Below are 10,856 nucleotides of genomic sequence, written 5' to 3'. Positions count from 1 at the left end.
TACTAATCCATTATTTATTATATCCATCTGTCGTGTCGTCAGTGGTGTACGACAGGGAAAGGATCGCAGTACCAGCTGGGAGTGGCATAAATCATGGCAATATATGCTACTGTCTCATAAATCCTGTGTTAATTATGGCCGGTGGTCATCTGGCTTCCTTGTGCGTGTGTGTATTTCATACACAGTAATTTTTTTCTATCGTGTCCGCAGCTTTTTTCTGTTGACACAACGGTAACAGTAGCAAATTCGACCTTTTTCAATATACCTTACTGTTTATGTGTTGAACAGCTTAATTTCTTCACTTTGGACTGGGATGAATAAAATAATTTCGTATTTCTGTTTTTAAAAAAAAAAAAAAAAAGAGAGCGTACTGCCCTCCGCACAACCTCTTCAGCAAAGAACTACAGAAGAACAACGCACATGACCCTCCACCCACGTGCTCCGCCGTACAATGTCGTCATATCCGGCGCGACGCACCACGCTTCCGTACGTAGCCACGCATGTCAACGTTTAAATAACGTGCGGTGATCTAAGTTCGCAGTTTTTGGTTTTGGAGTTGACGGTATTCGATTCTGTTACGTTCCGAAAATAAATTCAAAACAGGTATGCACGTGTGTTTATTGCTATATTTCTTAGTCAAAAGAAGCCGTACAAAACAATGTAACACGTAACATCGGCCGTTAGCCGGTCCTCTAATCCCGAAATATATAATAATATTCATTCATGGCCGCTTCTCTAGATACCCACAGTTGGAAGGTTACTTACGAGAAGCTGTCATCTTTCCTGTAGTGTCACACTAAGTGTGGTGCGTCCATCTTCTGCAATATATATATTATAATTTTACCATCGTTAGCTCATCAGACAAGTGGTTAATTTACTTAACCACTGCACTAGTCTAGTAACTTGTTACTTGCCTTACCGTTGACGTGAAGTGTCTGCAGAGTAATTTCCCCTCAGGCGCGTGGAACATTGATTTTTCCAGCCTGGGTTTGAGCCTATATCATACTGTTACTCCCCAGGCTCTGTGCAAGATGGCCCTGAACAAATCAATGCACCCCAGGAACCGATATAAAGACAAGCCTCCAGATTTCGCTTACCTGGCCTCCAAGTACCCAGACTTTCAAAAGCACGTCCACACCAGTCTGACTGGCCGTGTCGGGTAAGTACCCGCCAACTAGCCAGCCTCACTGAGGAAAGCAATGTGTCTCCACCTGGAGCGCGGCGTTTGGGACGCCCATCCTGGCCTGGAAAGCCCTTGCACGGAGCATCGGCATGAACTGTTTACTGACACTATATAATACCCAGGTGATGGGAAAGGGGAAAGCAACCCTTACCATCTTTATCATTACGCATATTTGCTTTGTTATAGTGATAGAAAATAAGGGGGCAGTAGGTAGTTTTGGGGCTTTGACCTCACACTCTGAAGGTTATAGGTTTAAATCCTTTAGGTTGTGAGGTGGTTCTCTTGATCAAGGTACTTGAGTTGACCTGAATTGATACAGCAAGAATTCCCTGCTTTATAGATGCCTAAGACCTTGTCAAGTTTTTCATGCAGTCCAAAGACCTGTGTTTCAGGTGAATTGGTGACTCTGAGTCTCCTGCAATGTGCGTAAAAGAGAGATTACCCTGCAAGGGGGTAGAGTACTTTCAGGGGTCTACCCTACCTCATGCCTTTGGGATAGGCTCTGGACCTTCATGATCCTGCACTGGACAAGTGGTTATTGATAATGGAAGAAAGGGTAATGTAGTGGTTAGAGCTGCTGCCTTTGGACCCAAAGGTTGCAGGTTTAAATCCTACCTCCGGTTGTAGTATCCTTGAACAAGGTACTTACCTTAAATTAGCAAAATTACTCAGCAGTATAAATGGGTTAGTAACTTAACATTGTGAGTCATTTTGGAGAAAAGCTTCGGCTAAATTAATAAATGTAAATGAATAGTCATTCCCCTTACGTTAAGTCATGTCACATTTGGAGTTGGGTGGCATTTTTTTCCCGTGTCTCCTGAGGTGCAGCAAGGTGACCAGTCTGTATGTGTTAATTTGATTGTGGGTGAATATGAAGTGCTGTAGTTCAGAAGTCAAAATTGCAAGCATCTAAATGAAAAATTAATCAAATTTTAAGAATTGTTATATTAATACTGGTTTTCTGAATGGGGCTTATCTTTTGTATCTTGTACAAACAGTGTTATTAACATTTTTTTGTGGATTTGTATGGAGATTTTGAGCATTCAGTTGAAATATTCAGTATGGTGTTAGTAGGTTAAGAGCATTCTGTCTATTTATAGAATCTTGCCTCATTTCCAGTTTCATGCTTTGCATTACGTGGCTCTTGGGAATTAATTTATTCTGATTTTGAAGTGGAGACTGGGGCCCCAGCATACATTTATGGTAGAAGTGACAGGCAGGCAGTAGTCCAAAGCATGGCAGGCTGACAGATGGGACTAACCTCAGTACTTAATAACCACCCTTAAACTCAGAATGGCAAAATAAAAGAAAAAATGCTTTTCCAGATGAGAGAGGAACAAATAAAGAGCCAAGGTGGTTAGTGTTTCATGCCTTCCACAATTGCACCTGCCAGTGGTGAGGAAGATGAGACGAGTGACTAGCCTTACTGGACAGTACTTCCACAACTGATGCATTTAACACCCTACCCATCAGGAATGACCAGAGGGAAAAGTAGGTGGGTCATGGTGATTTCAGGACTCAAGCACTTCTTTCCAGCTTCCCCTTCAAGAGTATTTGGTAAACAATTATCAGTTTAAAACAAAAAATTTGGTTTGAACGGGGGGCGTGGTGGCGCAGTGGGTTGGACCGGGTCCTGCTTTCCGGTGGGTCTGGGGTTCAAATCCCACTTGGGGTGCCTTGCGACGGACTGGCATCCCGTCCTGGGTGTGTCCCCTCCTCCTCCAGTCTTACGCCCTGGGTTGCCAGGTTAGGCTCTGGTTCCCCGCGACCCCGTATGGGACAAGCGGTTCAGATAATGTGTGCGTGTGTGCTTGGTTTGAGTAGGATTTTTGTGAGGAATTTAGCCCCTTGGTAATCACTGCTGTTGTATGTAAAAAGGAGCCTGTCCTCGCTATTTTTCCCCTTTTAACTCCTGATGCCAGTTACACTCAGTTTACTAGGGTTTGGTTCCTCTTTGAGCTTGTGTCCTCCCTATGCTGCATACTGTATGCTGAGTGCTGGCAGTGGCTCTACCCACCTACTGTTTCTGTTGGATGACATCATTATCTCCTGATTTCCCCCCCCCCGTCAACTCTCCAACTCCTACAGGATAGTTCCCATAGAGACTGTGCAATTATGATGCTATCCTCTGACAGATACTGCCTTGGGGATGCTGATTCCGGTCTAAATATAGCAGGTCTTTTTGTGCCAGTCAGTGGTAGGGTACAGTTTCTGGCCAGGGGGTTGGGAATGCTTTGAGCAGTCTGCTGGAGGGAACAACTGACTGATGTGGGTGTTGTGAGCTGAGAGAGTCTTTGGCAGTATAATGCTGTGCTCAGAAGACCTTTGTTTTTCAGCTTCCAGATTATTGTGCTGGTATGAGCTTGCTCTGCTGACTTCCCTTCTCAATCCCCAGGCTAAACTTTAAGGATCCAGAGGCGGTGAGGGCCTTGACTTGCACGCTGCTGAAGGAGGACTTTGGGCTGAGCATTGAGATTCCTCTGGAGCGCCTCATCCCCACTGTCCCATTGCGGCTCAACTACATCCACTGGGTAGAGGATCTCATTGGCTCCATTGATGGGGATGAGACAGCTGTGGAAGGGCCCCGCAGGGGTATTGACATTGGTAAGCACCACCACTCATACTTGCTAGTGTTCTTCAGACTGGAAGGTGGATGATGCTGATGTCGGTGTGCCCAGATGTATGAGTGTGGTCAGGTACGCGAATCGAATGCTATGTTCATTTCAGTGGTTGTGTCCAGATAATTGTGTACTGAAGTAGGTCTGTGCATTGCCTGCAGGCACCGGTGCCTCCTGCATATACCCACTGCTTGGAGCCACCATGAATGGCTGGTTCTTCTTGGCAACCGAGGTAGATGACATCTGCTTCAACTATGCCAAGAAAAATGTGGAGCAGAATGGGCTCTCAGACCTCATCAAAGGTGAGTCTCTGTCGTACAGCACGTGTTTCACTTGTATTTTTTTTTTTTTTTCTCCTTTTACAAGAATTCCAGCTTGTAAGAAAATGTAATCTCTGCCTTAAAATACTAATGCCAAACTGTCATCTCTCACTTTTAACTCACAGAAAGGACATTTAAACTCAGAATATTTGCTTGAAAGATAAGACAGAATTTTGTATTTTTGGGGTGTACCTTTTATTGGTGCGCAGTTCACTTTTACTGCTATGTTATAAACTACATGACCCACACTCATCATGTTTCTCCCTTGTGTCATATGTCAGAATCTGTATGACCACTTTCAGTTAATGTTCTCAGGTAATCTTCTGGCTCAAGGGCACATCATCTATTTTTCCCCATTTAATTTAATGCTAGTAAAGAGTTCTTTTTATAGGAATTCACTTTATGAGCAAATTTCCAGGAACAAGTTACACTTAACTTCCACCAACATACAAAAAGACGGGTGGCACAGTGAGTAACAAGAGGATGTGGGTTTGATCCTCCCTCAGTCTGTGTGGAGTGTGCATGTTCTCCCCATGTCTGTGTGGGTTTCTTCCCACAGTCCAAAGACATGCTGTTCAGGTGGATTGGTGACTCTAAAATCAGTCATAGTGTGTGAGTGAAAGAGCGAACGTATGTTACACTAGTCACTAGTGTATGGATGAGTGGATGAGTTAATCATGTAAGTAGTGTACTGTACTAGCAGCGTAAGCACATTTACATTACATTTATTTATTTCGCAGATGCTTTTCTCCAAAGCATCTTCCAATGAACTCTATGTAACGTTACCAGTCCACACACCTTATTCACCAAAGTGACTTACACTGCTAGATACCCTACTTATCCATACATCAGTGGAACACACTCTCTCTGTGTCACTCACACACTATGGGGAACCTGAACCACATGTCTTTGGACTGTGGGAGGAAACCCACACAGACATGGGGAGAACATGCAAACTCCACACAGACTGAGCAGGGATTGAACCCACATTCTCTCGCACCACCCAGGCGCTATGATACTCGCTGTGTCACCGTGTCATAAGTCACCTTGGTGAATAATAAGGTGTGTGGGCTGATAAACACTACATAGAGTTCACTGGAAGTCGCTTTGGAGAAAAGCATCTGCCAAATTAACAAGTGTAAATATAAGTCTATACTGATTTTCGAACTAGCAGTGAAGGGGTGACATTGGTCATTACAACATGGGTTTTCCATTCCCTGTGTTGTTCGTTGGTCTTGTGTTTGTGATACGATTTAAAATATATTTGAAAAATACTTCAGTTTCAGTGTTTGTGTATGTTGTTGGCAGTTTCATATATTAAAGGGACATAAATATTGGAAAATTTGGAAATATTTCATTTGCGATGTCAGTGTGTCATTGCTTACTTTGTACCTGCCCTTCCTGCACTCAGTTGTCAAGGTTCCACAGAAAACCCTGCTGATGGATGCTCTGAAGGAGGAGTCAGCCTTGGTGTATGATTTCTGCATGTGCAACCCACCCTTCTTTGCAAACCAGTTAGAGGCCAAGGTGTGCACCTTCTGACGTATCTCTGTTGTGTAACGTCACCCTTGACATCTCCTCTGCATCCTTGCAATCAACCTTTTGTTTAAACATGAACTGTACTGTCAGTGTATTTACCTTTGCCTTTCTCACAGGGGGTGAACTCAAGGAACTCAAGACGTCCTCCACCCAGCTCGGTGAATACTGGGGGTGTGACGGAGATCATGGCAGAGGGGGGAGAGCTGGAGTTTGTGAAAAGGATCATCCATGACAGCCTGCAACTGAAGAAGAGGCTTAGGTGAATATGCCTGTTGGGTGACTTTTCAATGCCAGTATCAGATTTCAGAAGAATTGAGTATTATTTGCACTTGATGTTGGAACTGCAGACTGAAGTATGCGCTACATAATGTTTATGTTTAATGATGCTTAGCTGATGCTTTTCTCCAAGGTGACTTATACTGTTAGATTTGTTCATTCTGCTTCTTACAGTGGTTTACATTTACATGTATATTTATTCATTTAGCAGATGCTTTTCTCCAAAGCGACATACATCTCATAGAAAATACAATGTGTGCATTACATTAGGAGAAAGAGAGACTTGGTTGCAGATGTGTGATTCTTAAGTACAGTCAGTTTGTTTCTTTCCACCATTTACACATTTATACAGAAGGGTATTTTTTTACTAGAGTAATTCAGGGTAAATGTGTGGCTCAAGGATAGTAAAGCAGGAGCTGGGATTTAAACACAGGTCCTCAGAGCAAGGCAGTAGCTGTAACTACTACTTCCCCTGCTGCCCCCATATAGTTCATGACATGTTTGCTAAGTGGACACTTAATTTCATGTTAATATTTTGGATGGGTAGTACAGTTGTAAGGGTTAAGATGGTGTATAAGGCTGGTTCTTAAGACAGAACACAAAGCTGGAGCTTGAACGTTGTGGAACTCTAGGGTGGGAGGGTAATAACCAGGAACCAATCATTTCCTGGGGTGAGTCATTGTCTAAATTGATTGATCACATGTCGCCCCAGTCATGCTGACTCCATACTCCTCTCTTCAGGTGGTACAGCTGCATGCTAGGAAAGAAGTGTAGCCTGGCGCCTTTGAAGGAGGAGCTGAGGAAACAAGGGGTACGCACACACCTTGTAGAGTATACAGAGCACAGGCTAATTCCTAGCTCCCGCTGGTTCAGATTGCTTTCTCTTCATTCCCAGTGGGTTGAAAGTGGTCAAAAAGTGTAACTGTGTTGTATTTAACCCTTACTTATCCATAAATATCTGATGAGAAGAACTGCAATTTACAGTGGCAGTACCAGGAGGTACACAATTTAGTGTCAAGAAATCATCTTTTGAAGTAGATATACATGGTGTTTTAATTATGGATCTGGCAGTAATAGTCTGGTAAGACAATGAAGTCTTGTGTGGATGTTTTCAGGTGCCCAAAGTGACCCACACAGAGTTTTGCCAAGGCCGAACCATGCGCTGGGCCCTTGCTTGGAGCTTCTATGATGATGTGAGCGTGCCGGTGAGTGGCAGAGCAGCTTATGGCCTTGCATAGATGCGTATAGCCTAGAGGAAGGATGCAATTCTGTATAGGTCTGGAAAGCCTCTAGGGGAAGGACAAGCAATGAATTTGCAGTGTAGGAGTACAGGGGTGACCTTTCATATCTGAACTTTTGGGAGAACTGTCTTGCTGCTTTTCGCTGAACAAGCTGCGTCCATGTATGTGCATCTTTTCAAAAGGAGTCACTTGCAAATGGAAAAAATGGCATCCAGCTGTGTTCTGCTTTTGTCTTATGAATGTGAAATATGAATTATGTTTTCTTAGAATTGAGACAGAAAGTAAACAGTAGGAAGGGTCATATTTCTTTCTGTACTATACTCCCCCAGTTTTCTTATATGGAATACATAAAACATATTCCTAAAATGTCGTACCTGCTTGAGGTAAAAGTAGTGTAGATATTTTTCTCGAGTGCGATAGCAAGCACCCTTTTGAACTTGAACTGACAGCTTTTTGTCCCCACTGTACTTCCTTAATAATAGTGCATCCTGATTTCTTCTTGAACAAGTTAACTTTTGCTGGCCTATTGAAGGTGTCCTGAAGTTTTTTTTCCATCTTTTTTATAAGATACACAAAGGTTCAGTCAATAGTTTGAAGTGTAATTAAAAATTTGAAGCTGGATGCACAGCTTTGGAGTATATGACTTAGGCAAAATTTCTTGTGTTAGTCTCCACCCTCGAAGAAGCGAAAGATGGAGAAGGTTCGCAAGCCCCTGTCCTTCTCGTTGCTGCTGCCCACAGTGAAGTTGCTTCAGGCCAAGGCTCCCTCCATTGGCTGCTCAGCCCATGGAAGCCTGGATGTGGTGACTGCCTGGGTGGAGAAGACACTCACTGATCTGCGGGTAGGTCATACGGATTCGTGCACATACATACAGTCACACAGGTTGACACGTGTTTCTTCTACATCACAAAAGTCACTTGGCGGAAAAGTATCTGTCAAATTAATAACTTTAACATAATGAACAACCTTGCTGCTTATCTAGTACAGACCAGTGTGATGACTGAACAACCATACTCCACCCAGGTGCTGCATAAGAGGGTCCCCAGTGGGAATGCAGAGAGGAGCCTTTTTCTGACAGCAGTGGAAAACTCCTGGATCCATGTCCGCCAAAAACGCCGGGACCAGCGGCGACAACTGAGGGAACTCCCCAGGGCACCTCCGAGTGGTGACGGTGCAGTGTCACAGACAGTGGAGAATAGCCCCCACCCTGACGGCCCCCATTCTGACAGCCCTCATCCCATGTGCAGTGAAAGGCCCCGAGGTATGGATGTGGTGGAGGACAAAGGTGGGGTTAACAATGGATCTGACATGGTCACAGAAGAAGTGGCCACCGGTGCAGGCTGTACCACGCCACCACCTAGCTCCAGCTCCACCCAACCTTTTCTGTTTAAGTGCCTAACTAACATGAAGCTGGAGGGGACTGGAGAAGGGGTGAAGGAAGAGGGTGATGTAACTTTGCAGATGCATTGGGTGGAGGGCCAGAATCGTGACCTGATGAACCAGCTGTGCACCTACCTGAAGAACACCCTGCTCCGTCTGGCCTCCAACCCCCAGTGACCCTGCCTGCAGCCCTGTTCATCACAGTGCTCACCTTCCAAGCTGTACATCAAGACCTTAGCTTTCATTTATTTCTCTTACTTTGTCTACTGTAACTTGAGTACATATTTACTAGAAATTGCAGTATTTCTATAATCATATCAAACTTTAAATGAGTAAGTTTTAACCCTAATATGTTAAATATAGTTTTATTTAAAAGATGTGTTTTGTAAGTTCTTATTTCCAAGAAACAGCTTTTTTGTTTGTGTGGATTTTGGACAATTTGACTCAGGGTTGTATCACTTCTTACAAAATAGTCTTGTTTTAATGGCTTTTATCAAGAAATGTTTGTCTTAGAGGCCATTTTTGGTGGCAGATTCAAAATAACGTGGAGGTCTGTTTGTAGTGTATTTCCAGTTCAGTTTTTCTAGGTGTTTACTAATAATTCATTGCTGAGGTTTGCGTTTGACTTATAGATCTATAATTCCCAGTGCACTTCCCAGACGGACCAGCAGGTGGCGCTGAGAAGCCGAATATTAACGGTGATGAATGAAGCCAGCTGTTCCTGTGTGGACTGGACTGCGAGTGTCACTATTTACAAGATCTGTGGACACACTTCAGAGCCTAACAGTCTGCTTTGAAATTGTGTGCGTAGTTCGTGATGTACTTCAATAGCAAAAAATGTAGTAGATCTGCAAGATGAATTTCCTTGCAGGGATTAAGAAGATATCACCCTGTCCTAGGACACCACCTGAATTATTCTTTAAGCAATTAATTTGTGGAATAGGTGCAAGCTGCCATATTTAGTAATGTGGTGCTATCCTGGGCGGCATGGTGGCACAACGAGTAGCACTACTGTCTCACAGCGCCTGGGTGGTGTGAGAGGATGTGGGTTTGACCCATGCTCAGTCTGTGGAGTTTGCATGTTCTCACCATGTCTGGTTTCCCCCGGCTGCTCTGGTTTCCTCCCACAGTCCAAAGACATGCTGCTCAGGTTCCCCTATAGTCTGCGAGTGACAGAGAGAGCGCGTTCCACCGATGTATGGACGAGTGACCCAGTGTAAGTCAAATTTGTGAATAAGGTGTGTGGGCTGATAACATTAGAGTTCATTGGAAGTTGCTTTGAAGAAAAGTGTCTGCTAAATAAATAAATTTAAATACTTCAGGTGGAGTCCTAAGTGTTTGAGAGACCCAGAGTGCAGGTGATCCCTTATTAACCTGCTAAAGGGTCAATCCACACAGAATTATGTACTGTATGGTGGTATTTTATTGGAACTTTCGGCGAGTGTGTTTTTCAAAGCAAGCCAATGCCAGACGGGACCCCCCGCCGGTCCGCAGGGGAAAAGCCATAGAGACTGCAACAGCACAACTACCTGAGCTCACAACACGCAGCAGTACGAACGGAGAACACGTTTACACTTGTAAATTACTGCAAGAAGAACAAGACCGATATTGTGATGCTTAATTTAGTTAAAAAGCGTTTTCCAATAAGGATGAATACGCGGTGTCCGAAAGCGCGGCGAGACAACAAAATAAGTAAATATCAGCAAAGTTAAGAGTGCTGTGTGCATCTGCTGGGAGTGTCAAAAGTGAACCTCTGCAAAACATGTACATTAAAATGAATAAGCAGAGTCTGCCATGGCCGTGAAGAGTCTCCCTCCGGTCTCCTGCTACGGGTTCGGGTTAGTGCTACCGGGTCCGAGTCACCGTGCGCTCGTCTCCGTGCTGTCTACGTCACAATGCTCCTGCACCCGCGCCACTATGTGCAACACCAACTCGCCTGGAGTTGTCGTCATGGCGACACGAACCACGTGACTTGTCCATGAATGCAGCCAGACAACTGGCGCTCCTGCAGGACTCACTGGGTCTCAGTGCCACCCCTTCCGACGGCGGGGACTAAATCTCTGCTGGATCCCACGTTCATTTTTTAGGATCACGAGCTCACCTTCATCTCCCTTGTTACTGTTCATTTAGCAGATGCTTTTCTCCGAAGCGACGACGTACATCTCAAAATACACTAAGAGCATTACATGAACGGAATGAGAGATTTGGATGCATACGCGTGCGTGGTTCTAAAGTTAATTTGTTGCATTCCACCACATGAACCAATGAATGTTCATCATAGGAGTAGCTGCGTAGATGT

The 10,856-nt window shown here is 44.3% G+C and overlaps 1 protein-coding gene across 1 annotated transcript; it reads left to right on the top strand.

The window, feature by feature from the left end:
- The first annotated feature begins 475 nt into the window (after positions 1–475).
- On the top strand, positions 476–8,915 carry mettl16 (methyltransferase 16, N6-methyladenosine). The gene is made up of 10 exons (XM_018730712.1): positions 476–603; positions 1,020–1,159; positions 3,579–3,787; positions 3,963–4,103; positions 5,533–5,648; positions 5,777–5,919; positions 6,678–6,747; positions 7,052–7,141; positions 7,845–8,018; positions 8,201–8,915. The coding sequence occupies exons 2-10, from the start codon at positions 1,032–1,034 to the stop codon at positions 8,732–8,734; spliced, it is 1,605 nt and encodes a 534-aa protein (XP_018586228.1). The 5' UTR covers positions 476–603; positions 1,020–1,031; the 3' UTR covers positions 8,735–8,915.
- The last annotated feature ends 1,941 nt before the right edge of the window (positions 8,916–10,856 follow it).

The sequence above is a fragment of the Scleropages formosus genome, chromosome 4 (genome assembly GCF_900964775.1).
Source record: "Scleropages formosus chromosome 4, fSclFor1.1, whole genome shotgun sequence".
NCBI lineage: Eukaryota > Metazoa > Chordata > Actinopteri > Osteoglossiformes > Osteoglossidae > Scleropages > Scleropages formosus.
This window is presented reverse-complemented; position numbering and strand designations above follow the sequence as displayed.